This window comes from Canis lupus, chromosome X (genome assembly GCF_003254725.2).
Source record: "Canis lupus dingo isolate Sandy chromosome X, ASM325472v2, whole genome shotgun sequence".
In the NCBI taxonomy this organism is placed as follows: domain Eukaryota; kingdom Metazoa; phylum Chordata; class Mammalia; order Carnivora; family Canidae; genus Canis; species Canis lupus.
This window is the reverse complement of record NC_064281.1, coordinates 122,129,671-122,153,764: the sequence shown is the minus strand read 5'-3', so window position 1 is coordinate 122,153,764 and position 24,094 is coordinate 122,129,671. Positions and strand designations below refer to the sequence as shown.

At 63.7% G+C, this 24,094-nt stretch overlaps 1 protein-coding gene across 5 annotated transcripts in view; it reads right to left on the bottom strand.

Annotated features, from left to right (window-relative positions):
• The window catches only part of ATP2B3 (ATPase plasma membrane Ca2+ transporting 3), a 61,984-nt gene that overhangs the window by 3,328 nt on the left and 34,562 nt on the right, over nt 1-24,094 (bottom strand). For 2 of the 5 annotated variants that reach the window (XM_025460639.3, XM_025460640.3), the window contains exons 13-20: nt 23,775-23,954; nt 23,569-23,656; nt 22,911-23,017; nt 21,540-21,731; nt 19,744-19,957; nt 18,551-18,762; nt 17,325-17,432; nt 15,698-15,880 (exon numbers count right to left, since the gene is read on the bottom strand). In XM_025460639.3, coding sequence (XP_025316424.1) covers nt 15,698-15,880; nt 17,325-17,432; nt 18,551-18,762; nt 19,744-19,957; nt 21,540-21,731; nt 22,911-23,017; nt 23,569-23,656; nt 23,775-23,954 — 1,284 coding nt within the window. Of the gene's footprint in view, nt 1-1,828; nt 1,914-10,380; nt 10,535-15,697; nt 15,881-17,324; nt 17,433-18,550; nt 18,763-19,743; nt 19,958-21,539; nt 21,732-22,910; nt 23,018-23,568; nt 23,657-23,774; nt 23,955-24,094 lie in introns of all 5 variants that reach the window. The other 3 variants (XM_035711389.2, XM_049107231.1, XM_049107230.1) reach the window with 3 other exon arrangements.

The following is a 24,094-nucleotide window of genomic DNA, read 5'->3' as shown; positions in this document are numbered from 1 at the left end:
CTCTCTCTGGGCCGGCCTGGGCAGGTAATTAGGAACTCGAGAGTGACCACTGCGCAGGACTGTTGGCTGTTGCCTCCCGCTTCCCAGCACTGGGAAGTGGGGAGGGGGGCGGCTTAGGCGGCCCCTGGGCCCTCTGCCACATGCGAACTCCAATTTGGGAGGACAGAAAGGTGACCCCACAAAGGGACAATGCTACAGAGTGGACTCTCCACTTCCTCTTACCAGAAAGGCGGCAGAACTTTCTGGTAAGAGAAGGTCCCCGGCCTATGGGCGTGTGGCTGGCCTTTCTCCAGTGGGGTTTCCCTCCCTGGCTTCTCTATAGTCCTCCACTCTGTCCCGCCAGCTCTTGTGACTGTCGCCAGCACCCGCCATGCCCAGACCCATAGGGCCATCAGCCTTCCTTGCTGCTAAGTCCAGTGGCTGCTTTTGTGTCCCTGTCTTATGTGGTCTCTCAGGGGCACCCAACAGAGCTGACTGCTCCTCTTTCTGGAAGCTCCTCCCGCCTTCCCTGACATTGCCACGGCCTGGCCCTCCTCCTACGTCACCGGCCGCTCTGGCCCTGTCTCCTCCACTTCTCCTTCCTCTGTCCCACGGGGCCCCAGAGCCCTGGCCTGGCCCTGGTCCTCCTCTTCCTTTCCGTTCATAAGCCCGGGCCCGCCTCCGGCCCTGACCACTACCACGGGGCTCACCTGGCTGTAGCCGGGGGCTGTGGCCCAGGTCCCCCCCTGCCCCAGAGCTCCAGGCCCGAGAGCCTGCCACTCTCCCGTCTGGAGGCATCCGACCCTGAAAATGGCCCTACTTTTGATATGCACCCACTAAACCTGTCCTGCTTGGGTGCCCTGATCCCCCGCAATGCTTGCTCCTGCCTCCTAAAGCCCCCCCAGCCCGTGGCTGGGTGCCTCTGACTGGTGGTCACTTCCCTTCGCAGACCCCGCTGCCTCCGTGTCTCCTGCCTTCACAGGCACTTTGCAATCTGGTGCCGCTTGCCTCTCCAGCCCTCCCCGGCCTGCACTCTCCTCCTCCTCCTCCTCCTCCTCCTCCTCTTCACTTTCCAAGCCAGACAACTTCTTTTAGTTCCTGGAATCTGCCCTGTTCTCCCTCTACTCAGGCTTTTCTACGTCTTGTTCCCTGGCTGTCCCACGGTCACTGGCAGACCTCGGATCAGCATAACTCCACAGGGAAGAGCTTCCCACAGTGCCCTGGGCCCCGGCTATGGTGGCCCTTGGCCCCAGCCGAGCTCAGGCACCCTCTGACCCCCGCACCTCCCCTCCTGCGGGATCTTGCTCCCAGAACTAGCCCGTCAGTCTGTGCGATCACACCTTCGCCTCCGTGAGTGCTCAAATGTCGCCGGGCCCATGAGCCACAGAGCCGCTGCCTCTCTCTGTTCCCTCCCTGGTGCCCCCACCTGGGCTCCCTCTTGGTTCTAGAAGCCCGACTTGCTGGGAAGGCCTCTGCTGGGCCCCACAGGAGCCAGCTGGCCTGGTGCTGAGATGGACCAGCCAGCTCTTCCCCACGTGAGAGGGTGGACATGGCATCAGTTCTAAAGTCATTTCCAGGTCGAAGGTTCTAGGGCTTGGTGTTCGTGGTCTAGACTAGGCGTTGGCCAATTGTGGCCCAAGGGCTCACGCTGGCCCTCAGCTTGGTCTTCTAAAGTGTTATTGCCACACAGCCACGCCGTTGGCTTCTGCATCGTCTACGGCTGTCTTCGAGATCCCAGGGCAGGGCTGGCTAGTTGTGACCAAGACCTGGCCTGCAAAGCTAACCCTGATTACTTGAAGGTCCTTGAGAGGAAAAGTCGGTGGCCCCTAGGTTAGACCGTGAATCGTACCGCTCACAACGAGTCCCTTTCGACCCTCCGCTGTCTGGATCCCGGCACTGCCATCGCGTGGCCAAGCACAGGGCTCCTAAGTCACCTGAAGCAAAGACAGTCAGCCAGAGCTCGGGAAACTGGGATTTCCTAACCCCAGATCTCACATCTGGTGAGGATTTTCTCGGAAGTTGGTGAAGTCACATCTTCTGGGTTACGGATGGCCAACTATTTGCCCTCACTCCCTTGACTCCCCCAGGCTGGCCTCTGAGAAAGGAGCCACCCAGAAATCGAGGTGAGATTCATTTGACACTTTAATGCAAAGAAACAGAATTCACGTTTTGGAGGCATTGCAGATGGAGCCTCATTCTTTGGGCCTTTTCTGGTGCCAGAATTGTGGGGGAGCTGCCGGGACATTTGTGGCGGCTGCGTGGCGGTGCTGCGGTGTCTGCCCCAGCTGTCGGCCACAGCCCTCAGGTCACCGCACCCCAACGCCGCCGGGCCTGGGGGCCTGGGGGGTAAGCCTGGCAGCAGTGACCTGGCCACGCTGGCTACACCCTTTCCTGTAGCTGAGCGGCTCCCCTCAATTGGACCGGGGTCCCCTGACGGCTGGACCCCTGCTGAAACCCGTCTTTGGGTCTCCCCGTGCCTGGCTCAACTCCAAAGCCTGCCCCCAAACGGCAGCCAGCCCTTCCCTCTCTAGCTTCTGCAGTTCTGGAATGTTCCTTCAGGGCGCTCCTCCCGGTCTAATGACCCTCTTGCCACCAGCTCGACGGAGCGAGGTGGCAGGTGGCGCCGGGGCTGCTCACGCACCCACGCGGCCGGGGGCTCGAGGCTAGGCTTGTGTCACCCCAAGTGTCTGAGAGCTGGCGGACAGTCAGCTTTCCTCCACGTCCCACTTCCCCGCGTGAGACCTCAGCCTGTCATCAAGGTGCTCGGTGTTGGTGTTCTGATGGGGTGTTTTCAGGCCCCCCAACCCCGAAGAGCCCCGAAGAACTAACCTCTTGGGATGCTGGTTGGGTAAGAACCAGCCAACGCTTCGAGAAGAGAGGCCTGCCCTAGAGACCCGAGCTCACGCGCGGGGTGGGGTGCTGGGGGGACCTGGGACCGCCCCACGGCAGAGCTCAGCGTGTCCCGGCACGAGAGGGAGCGAGGCTGAGCCAGAACAGGGCCCTTCCCCCACGCCCTGCCCTGCTCCTCAAGCTCCAGCCGAGGCCCAGGGCGGGCTCCCTCGGGTCACCTCTCCAAAGGGACCTTGCCGCCCTCCAGGCTGTCCGTGCCACCGCACCACCCGTGTCCGCAGCCGCACGGGCCCGTCCCAGCGCACGCGGTGGCTGACGGCTCTGTCCAACCGAAGGGGCTGAGGGTCACCCCGGGCTGCCAGTCCCAGGGCCGCCGATCCCCGACCCCGGTGCCGCGCTTCAGCATGTCCCGCAGCCCCCGGTTCCCCGGCCTCTCCACCCTAGAGCCCTTCGTGGCTCCCCTGAGTCCCTGGCGGCCCCTGGGGCTCGGCCCCCAAGGCCAGAGGCCCTGACTGCCCGGCCTCTTGAGCCTCCCTGCCTCCCGCCCGCGGGGCGGACGTCTCTGGGGCCCCTGGCAGCCTCCTTCCCCTCTGCCTAGCGAACCGCGCCCTGCCCTCCAGCCTAGCTGGTGGGGACGCCCAGCATTCCAGCAGGCGATGGGGCTGCCCTGGCTCCACCCTGAGCAGTGGCGGCATTCACCCCGCTGGACCCCGAGCCCCCCAAAAGTCCAGTGACTGTAAACGTTACAGACAGACACGAAAAGCACTTCCCAGTAAAGATGCCTCCTAGGGTTACGGCCACGGCGTCTGGGAAGGCTGAGGAGGATCAGGTCGGGGCCCGCTGTGCCCCCCATTTCCTGAGGCCCGAGAGGCAGCTCTGCTTGCCCTGGCACTGCCTGGGTGCCCCCTCCCCCGGCCCCTGCACCCACTTAAGCATGTTGCCCCCCTCCCTTGCCTGCTCACACATCTTGTCTGAAAAAAGAGACCCTCTCGGTGCCGTGGTCCTCTCTAGCCGCTGCCAGTGGCTCCTTCCTGGCCCCCTGCTCCCCAGGGATGTCCCCAGCTGGGCACTCAATGCTCCCCACACCACACCCCTGCTGCCTGGCTGTAGCCGGGGCCCCAGGTTCTCCATCCTCTCCCCATCCCCCCACACCCGAGGGCCCCGGGGCTCATCTTTGGGCCTCCCCCCGCCCCCCACGTTTCCTAGCTGCTGTGACCCCAATGGCATCTGTCTGCTGACCAGCCCCACATCTCTATCTCCAGGCTCGGGGCTCGGCCTGCCACTGTAACCTCACCCCCCACCCCACGCCTCTTCCTCGGTCTCCCTGCTGCTGCCCTTGGCCTCTGCGGTCTCCTCTCATGGCAGCCCAAGGAAGCCGGTCAAACCGAAGCCAGAGCCTGTCACACCCTGCGCCCGTCTGAACCCTTCAATAGGCGGGGGTCAGGGCCTGCCTCAGTTCTTATCCTTGACTGTCTCCGGCCTCAGCCTCCTGGCTCCTCCCACGCTCCTACCTCAGGGCCTTCGCACAAGCTGTTCCCTCCGCTGGGAAGCCTCCTCCCCAGGAAGCCTCCTGGCCCCCCCTCACCTTTTCTGTTTCCAGGCTCAAACCTCCCGGCTCCCTCAGAAACCCTGCACCTGTTCCTTTCTTCCCCGGCGTGGCTCACTTTCAATTCACCGCCCCTGCCCATTGTTCTCTCCTCCGCCTCCTTTCCGCAGGCCCCTGAACACTGGGGTCTGTCTGGTTCACTGACCACCCCGCTCCCAGCACCCAGCACGGTGGCCGCGCGGCCGGGGCCCAGTGGGCGGCTGCTGAAGGTACCTCTCACCAGCTAGCTCGGGTCCCCCCGGCAACATGACACCTGCCCTTTCCGCTGCCTAGATTCTTTTGCCAGGATGTCCCGTGCTGGCCTTGTCTCTTTGTTCAGAACCCGGCTCGCATATCCATCCTTCGAGAGGCCGTCCCCAGACAACCTTCATCCAGAATAGCCCCCCTGACACTTCTCTTGCTCTGCTTTCTTCTCTCCTGGGGCTTGTGACCATCTACACTTAACAGAAGCTTACTTCTCGATTTGTGCTTTGCTGTCCGAGCCGAGAGCTCCGTCAGCGGGGACAGGCAGGGTGACACTTCGAACCCACAGCACTGCTCCAGCCACACGGAGCCAAAGCAGAAGGGGTGCTTATGTCACACTGTGACACATGACCATGCTGCTGATGGATGGCTGGGGACGGGGCGGCAGCGGGGCTGAAGGTCGCGGTTCCAAGTGGACGTGCTCCGCTTTTGGTCTGACCTCCCATCGCTCAAGTTTGCAATGCAGGTGCTGATGGGGGTGGAGAGGGGACGTGGAAACGGGGAGGCGAGGCGAGGAGGGAACACCCACCCAAGGAAAGGAATGCAAAAAGGGAATGAAAAGAAAAGAAGAGAAGAGAAAAAGAAAAGCAAAGGCCCCCGAACAATGATGACAACGGCAACAACAGAAACTGGGTTCGACAACCTTCTGGCCTTTTCTGCTCTGTACCGTGGGACACGCAGACCCCGGATGGGGAGGGGTCGTCATGCTATCCGCCCCCTGCTTCTGTCTTGCTGCTGCTCCCTCAAAGCCCCCTCATGCCTGATGGGCACGCCTGCCTCTGTACCAGCCACTCATCCAGAGTCTTCTGCGGGAGGAAGGGGACCTTCTGCTCTCCTGGCATCCAGGCTGTGGGTTTATAGCACATTCTGCACATAGCGGCTGGGGAGAGCCAGGGGGACTGCTTTCCAGGAACTTCGGGGCTCCCAGGCCCCAAAGCATCCCTGTACGCATGAGGGGGTGTCTCGGGGCTTGGATGGGACACCAAGAGGCGTGGGGTGACATACCCACAATCGAAGAGGAAGGCTCCCTTTCCTCACCATGGAATCAGGACATGTGAAAATGCAAACTCCTTTCTGAGGGATCGAACCCCAAACCAAACTAAAGACAGGGCTTTGTGCGCGTTGGCAAGTCAAAAATGCTAACGGCCGGCACCTTTCGTGAAGTTTACCTCCCGTCCTGTGTGCATGCACCTGGGCCCAGCCTGGGAGAGTCCAGACTCACGCTGCTGCTGTCAACAAGCTGCTGCACTGAGCTGACCCAGGCACGGTGAGTCCCGGGCCTTTCGGGTGGTCGGCCTGGCTTTTCATCCCGGCCACGTCCGGCTGCAGGGCCTTGAATAAGTCTTGAGCTTCCCGGGCTCTGGCTCCCAGCCCCGGGAGTCAGCCTGGAAGTGCCTACTGGGGAGGGCTGGGAGCAGGGGTTCTGGGTCTGCCTCAGGCCTCGAGCCAGCCGGCACGTTAGGAAGGAGCCGGAAGGTCCCTCCCTGTGGTCGGGCCCTCGGTGACGGGAAGGCTCGGGCAGGGCACGGCTGATGCTATTCCTAATGTGGAAACAACGCTGGCGAATAGCTGAGACAAGATGCCAGCACACTGTTCCCAGAAGCCCAAGTGGAGAGACTTGGCTTGGAATCAACGAAGTTCCCGAGAAAGGCGCAAACTCCAGCAAACAAGACTGCTTGCCCTCCGCAAGGCTCCTTCCTCCGCGGGGCTGCTGCCCTGCGAGTGTGCGATGAGCTTGGCTCCCCAGGCCCCAGAGGGTGGTCCCAGGAAATCGGGGGGCGGGGGGGCTTACCTGGCATCGGCTTTGCCAAGTTGGATGGAAGGCTTTCGTGTTGCAAAAGGCAATTCAAACAAAGCAACTGCTACGGTCTGTTCCTGGCACGGAGGGTCGGAACCAAACAGCCCCGGGGAGCCCTTTGGGCCGCATCTGACCAAACTCCCCGGCCGCCCCTGCCGCTGTGGCCCGGCTGGGTCAGGAGCCCGCTCTGCCGCCGCGGGGGGCTGGGGGAGCCAGGGGGGCAAGCGGGGTGGGGGGAGCAGGAATGCAGGTGTGGCTGGGAGGGGGCGCCGGGGCGCTCAGGCCTGGGGGCAGCCACCTGGCGCCCGCCTGCTGCCCGGGAGTGAACCCGAGTGAGCACAACACCCCGTCGGGCCAGGCCTTCGGGCCCCCGCGGCCAGCCGGGGAGTGGGCCCGGGCGTCCTGCAGCGCGAGTGGGTGCGAGCGGGCCGGGCCTGACGGGCCTGGGGACGGGGCACGGGATGGCAGTCCCTGCTAGCTTCCGGAAGACGGACAGGGCTGGTCAACGATCGCAGGGACGACGACGGCCGAGGTCCCGTGCGGGCCGGGGGGTGGCCTGGAGGTGGCGGCCCGTGAAGGGCAGGTGTGATGCCCCGGCCAAGAACGAGAAGGCTGAGTGAGCCGTCCTGGGGCTGCGAGGTCGCCGTGTGTGTGGCCAGGGCAGTGGGGGCCGAGTGGGGCTCCCAGATCCAGAAGCCGCAAAGACACGTGGGTGTAGAAAGCCCGGGGGCCCGGAGGTTGGCTGGAAAGCTTGGGTGCGTGTGAGCGTGGGTGTGCTGAGCCCCAAGGATCTCTGCGCCGCCAACCGTCCTGCTCACCCCTCCAGGGGGCTGTCCCTTGCCTCCGGCTCCCCCTGCACCGCGCTGCGCGCTGGGACCTGTGTCGGTGAGCCACGTCCCCTGCCCTGCGGCCCCGGGACTCCTGCACTCGCCCGGCCCTGGGCCTTCGGCCGGGAGAGCCCGGGGTTCTCGGCGGGAGTGAGTCAGAGCAGGGGCCCCGTGTGCTGGAGAGACTTGCCCCGGCCTGTGCGATCACGGGCAGACCGGCGGGGCGGTGGGCGCAGGGGACAGGAATCTTCCCGTGAGAAAGGGCTGGGTTTTCCTGGGGAAAACCTTGCGGCCTGTGAGCACTGCAGCCTCTGCCAGGCTGCCTCTCGGCTAGGCGAGGAGCTGTTGTGAGCCGCGCCCGGCCTTCCTTCCGGTAAGTTCCCAGAGGGGGTGAGGGCCAGTGCCCAGCCCCCCTCCCCGTCCCCCGTGCCCTGTCCTGATTCGTCCAAAGAGGGTGCCGGGCTTAATGATTTCTCTAGGTCCTCACAGCTTGCACTGGGGGCCGGTTCTGAGTTCCAAACCCGTCTGCCACACAGTGATGATGGCGGGAAGTGCTTTTGGTTGGTGGCTTCCAGAAGCAGGCATGTCCCCTGGTGTTGCCAGCATCTTCCTCCACAGGGGGGTCCTTTCTGAGGTGCGGCCGCTCAAGTGGGATGAGCCTTTTAGGCTGGTGCTCGTAGGTTGGGACCTGGGGACCCCCTCGCTATCACAGCAGCACCCTCCTCAGACAGAAGGTGCTCCGCTCTCACTGGGGCCCGTTCCTCACCCGGCGGCACGTGGGTGGAAGGGACGGTGGCCCTGTTTTTGGTCAGGCACGAGCTCGATTCCCCGGGAGTAGCTCGTGACCGGGGGGCGGGGGGTGTCTCTCGCACTGTTCTTACCAGGCACTGCTGGGCTCCCCAGAGTGGGAAGTGGGATGATAGATGGCTGCAGAAGGAAGGAAGGCGCTAGGAAGACAGGAGAGAAAGAGCCTACCGCCAGGGAGGAAGCCCAAGGAATCCAGAGGGAGCCAAGAGACAGTAGGCCTCGCCAGGTTCCCAGAGGGTGGCCCTGGCTGGCCCTGGAGTGGAGAAGGCCTGAGGGGTGTGACGAGTGGGGGCTCTGTCGGCTGCCTCCCCTCCCTCGCAAGTCAACAGACAGATGGACAGACAGACAGACAGACAGGAAGTGCAGAGAGAGCTGGCAAAGAAACGTATGGAAAAAAGTCAAGGGAGAGGGAAGAACAGGGGCAGGTCAGTATGTGCCCCTTGGGCCGACCCACGCCCCCTTTTGTCCCTTCATTTCCAGGAAGGGGGGTGCTGCTGCCTCAGCCAGGCCCTAGCTGAGGTGCTCCCGGGGGCCGAGACCTGTTTCTGTCCTCAAGTGACCTGGAGCTGAGCCTCCTGCACACCTCTCTGGGTGGAGTGGTGGCAAGACCCCTCTGGGACAAGCTCCCGCCTACGTGATGGCTGTTGGCTAATGTTTGTGGCCCGGGTGGGGAGCCCATTGAGTGTGCAAGGGAGCTGGAGGTGTGTGCGGCCCGTGGTTTGGGGAAGGGGTGTGTGTGTGTGTATGTGTGTGTGGGTGCGGGTGCGTGCATGCACACGTGCTGTTTCCGGAGGGGACAAGGTGGTCCGGCGGGGACTGGTGCGGCCCACATCCCTTCCTTAAAGGGCAGAGTGGCCTGAAACGATAGTGTAAGCAAGAGGAGGGATGCCCCCCACTGGGGACCTCTCACCAAGTCCTAAAAAAGGAAAAAGAAAACGAGAAAAAAAAAAAAGAAGAAAAACAAAGAAGGGGAAGGGAGGGAAGACAAAGAAAGACAAAAGAAAAAAGAGAAAGAGAAAGAGAAAGAGAAGAAATCAAGCAAAAAGAAAATCCCAGAGTCTGGTGAGGGAAAAAGCGTAGTTAACGGCTCCCATCTGGGGGGAAGCGATGTGTTCACGGAGGTGAGAGTTGCCGGGTCTCACTGGAAGGAAAGGAAAGAGGTAGCATCGAACCATCCCGGGGGGCTCTGGGCTCATACTCGAAGGCTCACTGTCTGGTGTTTGACATCTCGAGGTTGTTACAAGAGGCAGGAGGCCCGGGAGGAGCTGGGGCTCACACGGTTCCCGGCCCTCTGGCTCGTTGGGGAAACCCCGCCGTGGCGGGTTCGGGGGGGCTCTAGTGGCTTTCCTTTTGTCTTTGTAAAAAGATGTGAGCAATGGTGGAAGCTTCTACCTCGCTTAGGGCAGCCCTTGGGGGGGGGGTTGCCCTGGAGCACAGAGGAGGGAGCCTCCTTCTCCCAGCTTCTCGGAGGAAGGAGGACAGGGCATGTGGACCGGATCGGGGTAAGACCTGCCAATGCTGAGGCCTGTTCGGAAAGAGCGGAGGTGCCTGGGGGACAAGTGGAAAGGTGGCAGGGTGCAGGCTCGGGCTGTGAGGAGGACTCCGGGCCCAGGAACACCTTGGACGCCTCTAGCGGCGTGGGCTCGGGGCACGTGAGCACAAGCGGCTGGCCACCCCGGAGCTCGCCCGGGACCCGGTGCCGGGGCCTCCCGAAGCCCGCCTCCAGTGTGACACCTCCGCAGGGGGAGTTCTGGAAGCTGCCGCTCCCGCCCCACGTAGGTGGGCTGGAGCCCTGCGCTGCCAGCGATGCCCGGGACGGCAGCTGCCTCCCCGTCCGGCCCTGGAGGGCAGCCCCGAGCCCGCGGGCCCCCCCACGGGCCGCCCCACGGAACCTGAGCAAGGCCCTGCCCCGACACCAGACAGCACCAGAAGCGGCCCGAGTTCATGAAGAACCATCGGCAAGTGCAGACAAGTTCAAGAAAAGAAAGACCGATGACAGAAGGAGCGCTAAACGAAAACCAAAAAAAACCAAACAAAGCAAAGAACAGGAGGTCCAGCAGTGCCATGGACTCAGGACATTTCATAAGAGAATATGGCTTTGGAGAGACACACCGTCTGGGCGGGAAGGACTGGACAGGGCGGTGGAGGAAGAACGGAAAAGCCACGGTGAGCGGAGGATGCAAGACTGGAAAAAAAGAGAAGGAAGAGGCGGGGAGGCTTTTCTCCCCCCGAGATGCCATTTATGAGAGAAAAGGGGACTCAAGACTCACTCCCAGCGGCACTGGTGGGATTGGCGGCGGAGAGAATTGCGTGAGTAGGGGTAGAAAGATTGGTTACGTCATGGAGCTGGCTGAGGACCGAGGACCTCCGGCGCACGGCACCCTGAAATGAAGCGCTTCTCTTGAAGGTACTCACTACCTCCATCTGTGGGAGAGAAAATGAGATAAAGGTTGGCTTGCACTGTTGTCCCTGCCAGCGCGCGGGGGTGGGGCTGGGTGAGGACGGGGCGCCACGCTGGGCTCGGGGTGTGACCACGACGCCTCATCTAGGCCGCCCCGCTCCCTGGGAGCCGACAGTGCGTCCGCGCCGTCCAGCAAGAGAGGGACGGTTTGCTGAGCGAATGACGAGCACCCACAAGACCGGGAGGGCGGGGTGGGGGGGGCGCCGCAAGCAACCGTCGGGGAAGGAGCCGCTTGCGTTCACCGCATGCTCATCGCAAGCCGCGTGTCAACAGGTCCCCGCGTCGGCCGGCTGCGGGGGGCATGTGACAGCTCCCCTTAGGACGAGGCCCCCTGCGGCCATCCTCGCGGGTGGGGTGGCGTGGGTACAGGGGCCCTTCCCTGGCCTGCCCTGGTCTACGCGACACGCATCGACCGCTTGGCACTCCGCTGGCCTGGCCCGCCCTGCCCTGCAGTGACTCAGGGGGCTCCCCCGTGGGCGTGGGCGCTCTCGGTGAAAGACTGGACTTAAAAAGAGAGAGGGGGGGATTTTGCCAAAGCACCCGCTCTGTCTTCCCGGACCCCTTCCGCAGGGCCACAGGTGTGGCGGGAGGGACAGCAGAGAGACCGGAGGGGCCTGGGAGCAAAGACGGCTTTTGCTTTGTCCTCCGCCCTTTAAGCCTCCCAGGCGTCAAAAGGCAGGTGGGTCTATGGGAAGTGAGAGCCACGTGGCAGCTTGCTCGGAGTCCCCGGGCCTTCCGACTTCCCGCCCGCGGCCCTTCACCGGCCTGGAGGCCTGGGGGTGAATCAGGCCTGTGGCTCAGTGGCCTCGCTGCATGTGGCCCCGTCGGAGACCGTGTGCCTGGGTTCCGGGAGGGGAGGCCGGCCCAGCACGGCACGCTTTTGGCTGCCTCTTTGGGGATGCCTTCCAGGGCTGGGGTGGGGGCAGGCCGTTTTGGCCTTCGAGGGTGGCTCTGATTTCTGGAAAGTGCCATACAGTTCACTGGATGATGTGAGCAGCAAAGCAAATATGCAATTCTGGACCTGATGCACACTGGCTACCTACTCTGGCCCAGAGCGAGGGGCCCCATGCCACCCCCAAGTCCTGCGGTGGCTCTGTGCTGGCCACTAGGTCCAGCGGGGTGTCTGACACGGGGCCAGGCTTCTCGGAAGAAGGCAGTTGAGTGCTCAGACTCCCCCACCCCAACCGAGATGAAGATGTGCATGATTTCGATTCCTAGACGCGCAGTGGAAAAGGCTACTGCCGTGTACTCTGCCGCCGAGCCCCCTTCCACCCACACAGCCCGCTCTTCAGCAAGGGCACCTCACTGCCGGGACGGACACCCATGCATAAGGCACACTGAGTGGCCACGGGGGGCTGGCACGGCGTCTAGTGTGCCCCAAGGCACGGAAGGAAGACGACCCAGGCCATAGGGCCCCCTCTCCCTGGGGGCAGGGAGGCTCTCCTCCCTCGATGGCCAACAGGTGTCTAAGGTCTGTCTCAAGAGGGCACTCTCTACGGCAGCAGAGGCGACGAGGGAAGGAAAAGATGCTTTTCCTGCCTCTGATTTGACCTCTCCTCACGGTGGCCCGATGGGATGATGGTATCAATCAAAATACCTCACACTGGCCCCCTGCCCCCCAAAAGCCCACTTGCTGCTGAAGCTTCTCATTGGCCCATAATGCAACGTGAAGTAGACCGCAGCATGAGCGCTTCAAAAAAGCTCCATGGTCTCCATTTCAAGGACTCTTAGCAATTCTGGAATGACCCCCCCCCCCCCGGTCCCCAACCCTTTGGGTGTATTAACACGTTAGTATGGAATGATGGTGACAGCAGGTAGCAGGTTACAAAATGCCTTCACTTAGCAACGTAAAATGCTGCGCTGGCCTCCCAAATCCAGAGAGCAACTTTGTGGTTCGCAAAATCCAGAAATCTAGGGCCGGCTGCCTGGAGCGATGCTTCCCTTGGCTTGGGGGATGCCTACAGCTGGAGGACTTGATTTGTTTTCAAGCAGGTATTTTGAATCACAAAGAACAGATGCTCTTTAAGAAAATGAGCTCAAGTATCAAGTAGCCAATTGGTTTGGCACTCTTGATGAGCATGGGGGATGTGAGGTGACAGTGTGACCTCTGGAGGCAAGAGTGGCTGTATGGGGAGGGCTAGGAGTACGCTAGGGGATGGGGAGGGGAGACTCTTGCTGGGTGACTTCGGACAAGTCCCTTCTGTCTGGGTCCCATTTCACCATGTATAAAGTGACTGGTCAGCGTCTACATGGGCGGTGATTATCAGAACGGCCCGTAACTCCAAGACCCTGATTGAGGGGACACACTTGACTAGCCAGGCAGCGGTGGCAGGCCCGGGAGCCCATGGGCACACCGACACAGCTGGCCGGGAACCGCTGACCCCCAGATGCCTCACACTGGGCAGGGCTGCTGTCTCAGCTGCTAGAAAAGCACCATCACCTTGGGCTCATCAGCGGAAGTGGAGGGGGCTGCCTGGAGGAGCGGGGTGCTGCTGCAGTCACCCCCCGCCTGCCCCCCGCCGTCTCAGGCTGACTGGGCTCTGCCGCTGAACTGGGGCATGACAGATGGGAGCCCATGGGGCCAGGATGGGCTGGGCAGGGGCTCACGGCGTGCTGCAAGGCAATGAGGGGAGACCTGGACATCTGGCCACGGAGTCGTTCCTGTTCCTCTACTGGGCACTCAGCGGTCCATTTGGACCTAAGACATTCGTCCCTGGCCACGTTGGCCTAGGTGCTCGGGATGCAAAGACGAACGAGCCAGAGAACTGGCCTCCTGCTTCTCCGCTGGAGAAGCCCCTTGCATCCCTGGGGAGCTCCTTGAAGGTGACTTATTTGGGGCCGCCTCACCCAGCCCTACAATATCCCCAGCCCTGGGAGCAGCCCAGGACTCTGCAGTGTCGGTAAGTTCCCTGGGGCATTGTGCTCCTCGCCGATTCTAGCGCCCTGGGCTGGGAGCACGGAGGGAGTGGACTCAGAAGGCTGCAGGAGGAGGAGGGGCCCCGAGGGAGCACGTGGGAGCCGGGGAGTCCTGGGGCCCCGAGTGGCCAGCATGGACTCATAGCGAATGCATGTCTAGAAAAGCAGCCGGGGTAACAGGAACACAGGGTGCGTGGGATGACGACGCCAAGGGGCAGGGGCTGGAAGGCCACGGTCGGGACTCGGGACTCGGCCCTTAAGACAGGAAGAGCGGCTACACGGCCACGGCGGGGACGGGGGTCACCGGAGGGGCTCGGCGAGCAGAGGCTGGAGGGGCAGGCGGGAGGCCGAGAGCCTGTGGCCGGAGCTGAGGCTGGGGCCCGGGGAGGGGGCCTGAGGCTGCGCCCCGGGACACTGCCGGGGACCGTGCGGCACTAGCTGGCAAGCTGCGTGCGCCAGGAGCGTCAGGCCCGGGCGGGGTAGGCACGGCTGCTGAGGGCACCTTTGTGTGAGCTTCTTTGGGACGAGCCCGTAGCGCTGCGTGACAGGCCGTGTGACACCCCGGAGGCACACACTGGGGAGAGGTGTGCTCTCAGGTCATGCCCCTGGCCCAGGGGCCCTCGCGGGAATGTGCAGAAGGGCGGGGCTGGGCGCGAGGTGGGACCCCCAGCAGAGCAGTGGGAGCCAGGTCAGGGGCACGGGGCTGGGCGTCCTGGACAGAATGGACAGAATGTGGAGAGAGACCGGTGTCACCGGGGGCGACAGAGGCAGCAGGGAGACCTGAGCCAGGCAGACACTGGCGGGTAGGCCAGGAGGATGGGGGCCGGGGTGGCTGATTGAGGACATGCGTTCGAGGGGGACGGCTGGCGTACCAGCTGTGTGCGGACACAGGAAGAGCGTCTGGGATGGCACTGGGGCCCCGGCTGGCTCAGGGGAGGTGACGGAGCCATCAGCCAGCAGCTCAGGGGCTGGGAGGAGTTGGGCTCCGGGACTGTGGTCCGGGCCAAGGCCACTGTGGGCGTCTCGGTTCAGGCGTGGCACTCTGGGGGCTTCGGGTCGGGCAGAGGAGGAGACGGGGAGTGGGGGGCACTGGGGCGCCGTGCGAAGGCTGCCAGGGAAGGGGCAGGCAGCGGGGAATTGGCCAAGAGGCGTCCACAGGGCCCAAGCAGAGGCCACGGGACAGGGTAAAAGGAGGGGGACTGCAGCTGAGGCAGCCGAGGGTGGGGTGAGCTCTCACCCGCTCTTCCTTCCGCCCCTACTAGGTCCCGTGCCCCCAGCTCTGTGGGACTGTGCACGTGTGAGGGCCGCAGCAGCGGGGACCAAGGTGTGGGTGGGAAGTGGGGGTGCCAAGCAAGCGAGGCTGAGGAGCAGACAGTGGGATGGAGGGGACGGCAGAGAGCGGGGCCGACTGCACTCATGGAAGGGCGCTGGGAAGAAGCCTTGACGCAGGATGGAGGGACAGCCCTTGGTGACAACTGCCTCTGGGACGTTGGGGCAGAGGCCAGGCTGTGGTGGGACCACCAGTGAGTGCGAGGAGAGGATGTGGAGAGACAGCGAGTACAGAACATTCCAGCAGGAAGGCCACCTGGGAAGGGTTGGGGGCAAAGAACAGGGGTTCCTCGGGCAAGCGAGTCTCGTGAAGCCTGGGAAAGCGCCCGAGGCCGAGTGGTCCCCGTGACCAGGTGACTCCGGAGACCCCGGGCTCCCCGAGCTCTGATATTTGGACACTGAGATGAACAGAAAGGCCCAACCCTGTGGCCAGAGTCCGCTTGCACAGAATTCACAACACAGGCCGTGAACGGCGAGCTCGCCAAAGGCTGTTTGTAATGGGCATCTGGCTCCTCCAGGTTGTCACCCCCCTGCCACCCGGCTGTGTCCGGCAAATGACGCAAGGCCCCGCAGCCACGCAGACGGTGGCTGGTCTGTGCCCCCCAAGAGACAACTATCGGTCACAACAGATACCTTTCGGTGACACCTGCACCCGGCACGGGGGAGGGCCCCCGGGCTCTGAGGGACGTGACAGAGACAGGCCATCGAGACACCGCAGCCGCCAGCAGGCGCACCTGGGGATGGCCCTTGTCGCCGAGGCAGCAACACCCAAGGGTTTCCCTACTGGTAGGGGGCTCAGGTCGCCCGCTCTCTGCCTCTTGCTTGCTTGCCACCCTCCGAGGGCGGGAAAGCCAGGGTGGCCGAGTGGCACGGCGGCTTACCTGCGTCTGAATCCGATTGAGGCCCCGGAACCAGAGGATCTGGCCGCGGCGGAGCTCCCGCTCGGCATGGTCGATCTCTTCCTCCCCCTCGGCCAGCTCCTCGTCGGTCATCTCATCCTTCCCGGGCCCGTGCCCTGCTTCCTTCAGGCACTTGAGCTGGCTGGTGGGGATGGTGGCGATGACCTGCGGGGCCACAGGTGAGGGCAGCGGACACAGGCGGCTGTCAGAGCAGCGCTGGTCCTTTCCGGGGTGTGTGGGGGTGGAGGCGGTGGGGGCTCTGCTGGGCCCGGGAAAGGCCCCAGCCCGCCCGCCGCCCTCTGACCCAGGCCGAGGCCCGCGTCTATGCCCCTTGCGCTCCGGCCTCGTGCACCACTGTCTCCCCAACGGCTCTTCCTTGCGGGTGGAGCCGGGGACGGGATGTCCTTTCCTGGTCCCCGAGGCTGCCTGCCTGGGCCACCTGTGCCTGCTGCCAAGTGCTGCTCTCCAGAGAGATGCCAGCCTCTTTCCCCTGACCCGGAGCGGTCCTGGGGGAGCGGGGCGTGGAGGCCGTCGGGAGCAAGGAGTGGTTTCCAGCGAGGGGAGGTGTGGCCTTGGGCCTCGGCTCCCGATGGGACCTCTAGGCCCCCAGTGCGTCCTGCCTGACGAGGGGGTCTCCGTCTCCCTGGGGCCGAGGGCCCGCCAGGCAGTCTGTGCCGACGCGTGATTCCTGGCGGGGCCCTGGGCCACACCTCTCGGCCTCACGTCTGGGGGGCAGGGCCTGGGTATCCGAGGTCACCCCGCGGGAGCTCCGGGCCTCCGGGACCGACCCTGCACCCGAGGCTCCGGACAGCGGCCCTGGTGGCAGCGCCCCGTGCGTGTTGTCACACTTCACCGCGGGGGGTTCCCCCCCGGCAAGGGACCTGGTGGCTCGCCCCTGCTCTCTCCCGGACCCTGCCCTGCACACACTCGATCTTGGACTTGCAGCTGCCAGAGCTGTGACAGGATGGCATCCGCTGTTTAAGCTGTGCTGTTTGGTTGGGGTGGCCTGAAGGGACTAAGACGCAGGACAAAGTGGATCCTGGACTTGGCCTCCTGTACAGTGTTCTAGAACTGCAGAGCAACGCTCTTGGGAGCCTCCTGTGCGCTGTGGCCTGGGCTGTTTCCTAACGTAATCGCTGGGTGCCACCAGCCTCCCGCCGCACGTGGCTTTAACTGCCAAGGGCTTGAGGTGTCCGACTTTCACCTTCCATCATCTCAAAGTGTTTCTTCACTTCCCTTGACCCTTTCTCTTTGCCCCTCGGAGAATTTCACAGGGTTGTTTAGTTTCAAATGTATGGGTACTTTCCAAGCCACCCCCATTTTAGGGGACGATTTTTGGCTTCTACCATGAAAAGGGGAGTGGTGGGTGATTTTGCTGGGGCTTTGTGACATCCCAGCCATGGCCCTTTGCCTTTCCTGTGCTGACACTGTCACCTGCGGCCTTGCCCCCGAGTGGTGACACGGCCCAGCCCTGAGCCCTGCTGTGAACCCACCGGGTGCAAGGGCCCCGAGGCACCACGATCCCCCCGCATCGTGCCCCTCTCTGGTGCTCTTGTGAAGGACACAGCTAAGGCGTGGGGCTGGGGAAGGCGACAAGGCAGACACTCACCTGTCCCCAGACCAGCTCCCCAACGCCAACGAACAGGCACCAGAGCCACTGCTCCGTGGACAGGGGGGAGCAGCTGAAGGGCTTTCCACCGAACTGGACGATGACAATCTGCAGGGGTGGGGTGGGAGGGAGGCAGGTCCAGCCCGGCACAGCTACTGAGGCCCCTCCTCCAGCACTCAGGGCCCGCCCTCCAGCCCCCCTCCCCGTCAGAGGTCACAGGGGCTGTTGGTTCCCCAGGCAGACGGGCCTCTGGCGGGGCTCAGCGGATGGGCCGCATTTCCAGCTTCTCTAGACCCGACGCTTTAACACCTGCCCTGCGCGCGTGCTGGCAGGCCGTGATCCGGACACCGAGGACATGCCCCGCTAGCCCTGCCCGGGCCACCTGATGCCCCGCGGCCCCTTCCTAGGGAAGAACAGCCCTCCGTGGGGTGAGCTTTTTCAATACAGACCAACCAATCCGGGGCCCACGCCACAGCCACCCCTGTAACTGTGCTCTCCTCTCCAGGCCACTGCCCCTGCCTGCCTGACCCAGGGCCAGGGCCCAGACCAGCAGAGGCAGCCCTGTGGCCCCCAGAGCCCTGAAATCATTCATACCGTGAGTCCTCAGCCTGCTCACCCCACCTCAGTTTCTCCCAAGAAGCCTCCATAAGCCTCCCCGCTCCCTGCTCTGCCTCCTGACTGACCCAGGTGCTTCCGCGGGCGGCCCCCCCACGGCAGGGCGGCCCCCTCCTTCGGGAAGCGAGGAGCTCCTGTAAGGAGCGAACTGTGCTGGCCTGTTGCCCTCACCACGCCTCGTGTTTTCTATTAATACACCCCATTTCTGAAGGCTCAGCCTCTCCTCGAGAGTTGACTGGCCAGCCTGTCCACAGCACGGGGCAGGCAGAGGCTGGTGTGTCAGCACCGGAGCTAGGAAGCGCATCCCGAGGAACTTTCCGGGGTTCTGGTGGCCCCCCACCAAGGAATCATATGCTGGAAACGGGAGCGGCAGACTCCGAGAGGACGGTGAGGGGGTTCATCCTGAGTAAGGCCCTCTCCGGCTCTCTGGGACCCAGCGGGTGAAGCCAGGGCAAGGCCAGGACGCTCTGAAGATGGGCACAGAGGACACGGGGTCCCAGGGAACGCGGGCAGGGGCTGGGAGAGCACAACGGGATGGGCGGGCCCCTCGCGGGCCCGGGACAGAGCCCCTGCGCCCCCACCTGCTGTAAGAGTGGGACCGCCCCTCCTACCTGAATTGCAAAGGTGCCCAGGACGATGGTGCAGAAGATGGGGTTGCTGAAGATGCCATGGAAGACGTTCCGCTCACCATGGATCTTGCGGGCATTGATCTCGTTGAAGAGCTGCATCATGACGAAGGTGTTGAAGATGATGGTGTAGTGCTCGGAGGGTGGGGAGTGCAGGGGTGCGTTCCTCCCGCTGTCGATGTCAAAGAAGAGCTCCCCTGCAAGCCAAGGGGCGCGTGAGGGGAGCCAAGCCCTGGGCGGACACAGCTCCCTGCCGGCGTCACCTGAGGGGGGCCGGGGGGCCGTGCCGGGGGCACACGCAGCCCCAACCCTGTGGCGGGACGGCTGAGGGCAAGTAAGGAGTCTCACCCCACAACCTGACTCGCAGCCAGGTGAGAAACCCCAGGTGAGAAACCCTCCCCAGGGCAGGAACGGAGACGCTCAGGCCAGGTTGAGCCGCAGGTGGGCCCGGGAGGAAGCAGGCTGCAGGCCGGGCCTCCTCTCTGCCCTGTCCCTAAGCCCGGGGCCAGGCGACGGCCCTCAGCCAGGCCACGGGGCGCTTGGGCTCCCAGGACATCAGAGGAAGGCCCCCCGAGAGACCCCCTGCGCCCCCCTCCCCGGGACTGCTGTCCCGCAGCAAAAGCTGTCATTGGGGACTTGCCCAGGGCGCCCTGACATGAGGGACAGGGGCCAGGACCAGCAAACCCAGCCCCGCTGCGAATCAGGGGAAGTGCCAGACACAGAGGCAGACGGGAGGGGGGCATAGCTGCCACTGCTGAGGCTCGGGCTCCGACTCCTCCCGCAACTGCCTTCCCCTCCTGCCCTCGCCCCCCTTCCCGCTTCCTGACCCTTAGTGCCTCTCCCCTCCTCCTCCTCTCTGCCTTCCTCTACCGCCTTCTTCTTCCTCCTCCTCCCCCTCCTGCTCTCCCTCCTCCTCCCTCTCTTTCCTCCCCATCCCCCTCCTCGCACAGGGCTCTGCTCATTGTCCCCTGGAGAGATGGTCGTGGGGCGCGTGGACGGGTGTGCGCGATCTGGCTCTGGGTGGAGGGTGACACATGCTGTCTGTTCTCTGGGGAGTGGACGGTTTCTCGGCTGCTCAGGGGCCTGTGACCCCTGGGGGGGGCACACAGACAGGGCCGGCAGGGAGGTGAGGGAGGGGGCTCCGAGGTGCTCATCCGTCCCTTCCGCGGGCGACCTACCGACGAACAGCAGCGTGAAGATGATGGTGAGCTGGTACACTGCGTGGCCCAGAATGTTCTTCATCATGGTGCGAGAGATCAGGGGCTTGTCGCGGCCGTACGGTTTCCGCAGCAGCAGTGCCTCGGTCGGTGGCTCCGTGGCCAGGGCCAGAGAGGCGAACGTGTCCATGATCAGGTTCACCCACAACATCTGCACGGCTTTGAGGGGAGAGTCCTGTGGAGAGGAGGCAGTCACCCGAGCGCGGGGCGGGAGGCCCGCCGGCGCCACTCCCGGCGACCAAGTCGGCTTGGGGGCAGCGTCCCTGGCAGGACATGCGGCAAATCTGACTCCCAGAAAAAACATGACCTGGGGCAGCCCGGGTGGCTCAGCGGTTTAGTGCCACCTGCAGCCCAGGGTGTGACCCTGGGGTACCGGGATCGAGTCCCACGTCGGGCTCCCTGCATGGAGCCCGCTTCTCCCTCTGCCTGTGTCTCTGTCTCTCTTTCTCTCTCTCTCTCTCTCTGTGTCTCATGAATAAATAAATAAAATTAAAAAAGCAAACGTGACCTCTCCGTCCCTGTCGTTAAGGTTGGCGGCGAGTTTTTGGTGTGTTTTCGGAGTCCCGCTCCCTGTGTCACCTGGGGGCAGTGGTCTAGAAGGTGCGGTCCCAACTGTCAGCAGGAGCTTGGCAGCCCCGGCCACTGCAACGGGCGCTCTCCCGACCTCCCGCACCCAAGGGGCAGGAAGACACAGGGTCTCCCCCGCACCTTTCTCCTCATTGCCCCTGTGCTGGCGAGAAACCAGCCCCGTTCTGGATGATTGTGTTGCTCTGAAACTTCCAGAACTACAGATCCACAGAGGCAGAAAGCAGATGAGTGGGTGTGGGGAGCTGGGGGCAGGGAGGCTGGCATCGGGGTGAGGCAAAGGTGGTGGCCCGGGTGCTGCCGGGCGGTGCGCGTCCAGTGGCTACGACAGGGCAGCGTATGCGATGTGGACTTTGTCTCCCTGAGGAAGACTTTTCAGAGGGACGCGGATTCTGGACACTCAACTACGGGGGAGAACTGGACTATCGAAAACGGGGAAGGGGCTCCTCCGTGGGTTTAAATACGGAGCTCCCATCGGAGCCGGCACTGGCCTCCCGGATCTAGCCCCACGAGAAGGGAGAGGTCCCCACAAACGCTTGTATGCGCCTGTTCACAGCCCACAAACGGTGGAAGCGACCCCAGTGCCCATCGATGGAGCCAGGGACAAACGAGAGGCGCTCGCTCCATGCGACGGAGCACGGGTCTCACCAGAAGGGACGAGGTGCCGATCCAAGCCATCGCATGGATGGACCCCGAAAACATGATGCGCACCGAAAGGTGCCAGACACAGAGGACCACGTGTTATTTGGTCCCATTTGCACGAAAGGTTCCAGAACGGGCAAGTGTGTAAAGATGGAAAGCAGACCCGTGGGTGCCAGGGACTGGGGGACGGGCACGGGGATGGGGTCTTCTTAGGGGCTGTGAAAATGTCCAGAAGCCAGACAGGGGCAGGGGCTGCACACACTGTGGCTGCACCGATGCCACTGAACGGCGTGTGCTCTCAGATGGTGACCTTTTTAGCATGTGATTTCCACGTCAGTTAAAAACAACGTGCAGCGGAGCAAAGACCTGGCTGTCGCCGGCGAGCCCTCGGGCAGGGCTCTTCGCCCGCACGCTCCTGGGGGGGGGGGGTCGCACTGGCAGGGGGGGGAGCGCCGCCTTCTGCAGACCCCGTGGCTGGTGGGAGGGCGAGCCCGGGGTCGGCCTCGGGCACGGCACCCCCTAGTGCCCACCTGAGTGATGCAGGCGCCGGTGAAGGCCACGATCACGGCCACCACGTTGACCGTCAGCTGGAACTGCAGGAACTTGGAGATGCTGTCGTACACGTTGCGTCCCCACATGACCGCCTTGACGATGCTGGTGAAGTTGTCATCGGTCAGGATGATGTCCGAGGCCTCCTTGGCCACGTCAGTCCCTGCGATGCCCTGGTTGGGGGGTGCGGAGACACGCACAGTGTCCACGGGCCCCTTCCCCAGCCCCCCACCTGGGCCGCCGGCCCGGCCTCCCTTCCAAACGAGCCTCCCCACCAGCTAGACACGGATCTTGTGTCGCGCATCGCGGCCTCTCCTACGGGGCAGGTGGTCTCACGGCAAGGTGAGGGTCTTGGCTCAAAAACCGAGAGGGTGCCGCCACCATGGCCACCGCTGTGGCATCACGTGCGGGGCCCAGCTGCCAGCGCGTGGCCGCCGACCAGCCTTCCGTGCGGTGTGAGCGTGCCAGGGCCGCTTGCCATAGGAGCTCCGGGAGCGCTGGGCCGGGCGCCTCGGCAGAGCAGGGACATGGCTGTCCGGCCTGCACGGAGCTGTTTGGAGGAGGACCTGCGTCCCTGCTGCTCAAAGCCCCGGGTGCCCGGACAGCTGCGGCCTGGCAAAGCTGCACACCCCGTCTGCTGCCCCGAGGCTGGTTCTCACCGAGCCTGGGGGCTGGGGCTTGGTCCCCTTCTGGGCCCGGGGTTCTGAGCCGGACTGGCCTGTACCCCTGGCGCCCGCCCACGGCGCGCTGCAACCACTGTGGTGCCAGGCGGGGAGAGGGGCTCGCAGGGTTTCCGCCTTCGGCCACCGAGCGGGCCTCGTCGCCCTGCCACCCGGGCAGCGGGCTCAGGGCTTTACAGCAATACTGGCTCCACAGAAGCAACAGGAGAGCAACACAGAGGACAAGCTCGTCTGGGGGGCTGTGGTGATCACACTTGGGCCTGAGGGTCACTTCATTTTATTTTATTTTATTTTATTATTTTATTTTAATTTATTTATTATTATTATTTTTTCTGAAGGTCACTTCATTTTTTTAAATTTATTTTTAATGTATTTTTATTTTTTTTGTTTTTTTGTTTTTTTTGAAGGTCACTTCAAATGACCCAGTCCCGGCCGAGGCGGGTGCACAAGTGCCAAGTCCCCCCGCGTCACCTCGAGCATCCCCACACCGAGTGCCTTTAAACAAATCGCACGTTTGTCCCCTGCCCCGCAGAGCCTGTGGGGGCCCAAGTGGCCGGGATGAGAGAGGAGGAGGCCTCGACACCAGCTCCCACCTTCCTGCACGAAGCTCACATCCTCGAGACATAAGACACTACCTGGTGTGGCGAACCAGGTGGGCGCGGGGTGGCTTACCATGGCGAAGCCCACATCTGCCTTTTTGAGGGCTGGCCCGTCGTTGGTGCCGTCCCCGGTCACGGCCACCACCTGCCGCTGCTCGCCCGTGTTGCTGTCGATGATGCCTGCAATGCAGAGTGGGGCGTCTGTGCCCAGGGCTCCTGCCTGGGCGCCGTGGGGGGCTGGTGACTCACGAAGCCCTTCAGGCTCGCCACCGTGCCGACGGCCCCCCGGCCTCTGCACTTCTGTCACCTTCGCGGTCCAGTCCCTGTGCCTTGACAGCGGCCCGGCCCCCTCCCCCGGCCCCGGCCCCACACCCGTCAGATGAGACAGGATGGTGCAAAGGGGCAGAGGCAGGGGGCTCAGCACCGGGGGACTTGGAAAAGCGTCTCCCTCCCCGGCGCCTCAGTTTCCCCATGTGTTACAACGAAAGGCCATCCTGTCCTGGCGTCTTCCACCCAGGTTGTCAGCCAGGAGGGGCAGAGGAGTGAGCGCTGGCCTGTCAGCCCTCGTTACCCCCTGTTTTCCTGGCGAGGAGACTAAAGTGCGGGGGGCGGGCATGTCCAGCAGCAGCCCAGGACCCCACCTCCTAGGCAGGCCCTGGAGCTGGGCTTTGGGAGTCTGGCGGGGCGGCACCTCGGGGAGGGGTGGGGCGTGGCGGGGCGAGCCCCATTACCTTTGACCAGGGTGTGCTTGTCGGTGGGAGACGATCGGGCGAGGACCCTCAGCTTGGGCCACACCTTGTCCAGCCGCTCCTGCTCTATCTGGGAGGGGGAAGCACACAGAGGCTGCAGAGCCCGGGTGGGGGGTGCCGGGCAGAGGTGGGGGGACAAACAGCCAGAACCCTGCACTGAGCCCGGGGCGCCGCCAGCCCGGGACTACCTCGCCTTTCTCATTGCGGATCCGCCGGTTGAACTCCTTCCCCTCCAGGCACAGGAAGTCCTCCCCAGGCTGGATGATGCCGCACTTGGCCGCGATGGCCCGGGCCGTGTTGATGTTGTCTCCAGTCACCATGCGGACCGTGATGCCAGCACGCTGGCATTTGCGGATGGCCTCAGGGACCTGGAAGAGACGAGAGAGTCACTGAGGCCGGGCCCATCTGTGTCTGGGCTGTTCCCTCTCCCTCTGTGCCATCCAGATGTGTGGCACCCTCCCCCCATCGTGGTCCCCAAGGAGGGCATCTGGGGAAGACACAGCTTGTC